General features: G+C 40.3%; 1 protein-coding gene across 1 annotated transcript in view; it reads right to left on the reverse strand.

Annotated features, from left to right (window-relative positions):
• Positions 1 to 2500, reverse strand: part of LOC125037114 — a 13775-nt gene that overhangs the window by 9788 nt on the left and 1487 nt on the right. The window contains exon 2 of the mRNA XM_047630126.1: positions 1 to 2078. This exon is cut by the window's left edge and continues 1656 nt beyond it. Coding sequence (XP_047486082.1) covers positions 1 to 2049 — 2049 coding nt within the window. The 5' untranslated portion in view covers positions 2050 to 2078. The remainder of the gene's footprint in view (positions 2079 to 2500) is intronic.

Genomic DNA, 2500 nt, shown 5'->3' on the forward strand with positions numbered 1-2500 from the left:
ATGGTCATTGTCCTGGCCAGATTCTTCTGTTCTCTCTGTAATTGCTGAAATTGGGGAATTACTCACAAAGCCTAGAATGACTTCACTGGCTTCTGAGAATTCACCATCAAAGACATCATGACCAGATCCATCAATGTCCAGCTCAAGAAGTTCATGAGAGGTGTCCCTCTCTAGGCTACAAAGGCTCACAGATTCAACAGCTTCAAGAGCATCTTCATCTGGGTTTGCATCAGAGTCAACAGAGCTAAAGCATTCTTCTCTGCTGCCACTCTTACTGGACAGTGTTCTTAAGATTTCACTCTGATCATCCTCACAACTGCCTTCAGCCACATCATGATTCTCGAAGTCCTCTGAGCACTCACTGACACTCCTTACAGCATCTGAACTTGACCTGTCTTTGCACTGGGATTCTAACACTTGTACAGACCTGGTGCTGGAATTCTTGGAAGTCACAGAGAGTTCATCCTCTTTTTCAAGAGGAAAATCTACAGATTTATTGCTAACACCATCTGAAATTTCTAAAGATTTATTTTTAGAGCTGCCAAGAGATGAATTTCCTTTGTCACAAGCGGAACCTTTAAGCTGAGAATTTGGCATTAACTGAATATTCCAAGATGGAAAACTACCTGGACTTCTACTACTTTTACCAATATCTGAAACAGTTCCCTCATCCTTTAAGCTTACACTGTTTGCAGACTGATATGGCACTTTTTCTTCTGGCATGTCTTCTACTTCTCCATCAGTGTCACAAGTTTCTAACACATCATCCTCAAACAACTGATTCTCACTTCCACTGCATTTATCTTCATTGGAGGGGGACTTCTCTACAAGCATTTCTTCGCATAGATTAAGCGACTCACTGTACGAGGACATTTTTGATGAAGGAAAAGCAATGTTGCACAAGTCCTCAATCTCTGTCTCACAAAATTGCACGTCCTCCACTTCCAACAAAGGTGACGAAATGCTAGAAAATATCGATCTACAGCGAGGTGAGTTTTCCTTTTCCTTCGAGTGTTGAGATATTAGTGATCTCTTTGGTGGGATACCGGGACTAATATTCTCCTTATTCTTTAATACACCTCTGGAGAAATCTTGAGAGGTGTTTTGTGAGAAATGGCCAGTAATTTTTTCCAGTGAGTTCCTGACTCTTGGTGACATCTGGCCTAATTTCCGAGGTGATTCCTTCCTTTGATGTTCTTGCATGCTCACTTCTTCTGATGGCTGACTACTGAAGTGAGAAATGATGCTGGATACACTTGACTTCCTTCCTGGTGTTTGCCACTTGCTCTCAGATTCATGAATTTCCTGTTTCATGGGCTCCAGGGACATGAATGTGTCTGGTTTCCATAGAGTGCAAGCTGGAACTGACTGCCTTCTTTTCTCTGCCGGCCTGTCATAATTCTCTGTCGTGTCTTCTGTCACCTCACTGAACTGTTTCACTAAGCTAAACACCTTTTGCTCCTTTTCAATCGATACAACAGTAAGTTTTGGAATGCTGACTGAGATCTCACTTAGTGATCTATCTTTTATGTGCAAACTGCTACCACTACTTCTCAGACTTTCCACAGACCATTCACTCGACATTGGAGAGTTATCACTCTGCCTTGATTCCACTTTCCTTGCCACATCTAATGCCAAGTCTCTAGGCGGGGAACTAGTTCTCTTAATCAACTCTCCTCCTTCCTCAATCCCTATTCTGCTCCTCTCCCTTACACCTGTAGGCATGGAAATCCCTGCTTCAGTGTCTCCGGTACTTTGTTCCCCCTGGGAGAGCTCCGGTAGTATGTCTTCCCCACAGAGAGGGGAAAAAGACGTTTTCTCGGCCTTCTGTATATCGCTCTCCCCTGATAAGAGTAACGGAGACTGAGTACTTGTCTCTCTCTCCGCCGAACCCCATGATGGAATAATGCCATCATCTGTGGACCTGATCCCCTCAAGATCTTCAGGAGGAAGCAGGGAGTTGGGAACGGCGCTTGAGAGACTGGACTGTTCGTGCTCATCTTGAATTTCCTCTAGAATCTCCTCTGAGATGTCGCTGCCACTCGACATCTGGTCTACCTCCTACATCCCTGCTGTATCTGGAATGACAAAGCTTTTAAGGAAACAGTTCTTTCTCTGGTCTAAAATCCACAATTAAAACTTCTTTGAGGATGTATTTGTTTCTTTCATAAGAATCGAAGAATTTTTCCTTTAGTCTGTCTATCAATCTAGCTATCTAGTAAGAATCAAAGAATTTTTCCTTTAGTCTGTCTGTCAATCTATCTATCTATTTTTTATAGGGTTTAGGGTTTCTGTTTTTCAGTATAGCTCATGTAACAATAATATTAACAGTAATAATAATAATAATAATAATAATAATAATAATAATAATAATAATAATAATAATAATAATAATAATAATAATAATAATAATAACAACAAAACAACAACAATGACAACAACAAAATAATTACAACAATAACAATAACAATAATAATAACAATAATAACAATAATAACAA

Source organism: Penaeus chinensis, chromosome 22 (assembly GCF_019202785.1).
Source record: "Penaeus chinensis breed Huanghai No. 1 chromosome 22, ASM1920278v2, whole genome shotgun sequence".
NCBI classification, from domain to species: Eukaryota; Metazoa; Arthropoda; class Malacostraca; order Decapoda; family Penaeidae; genus Penaeus; species Penaeus chinensis.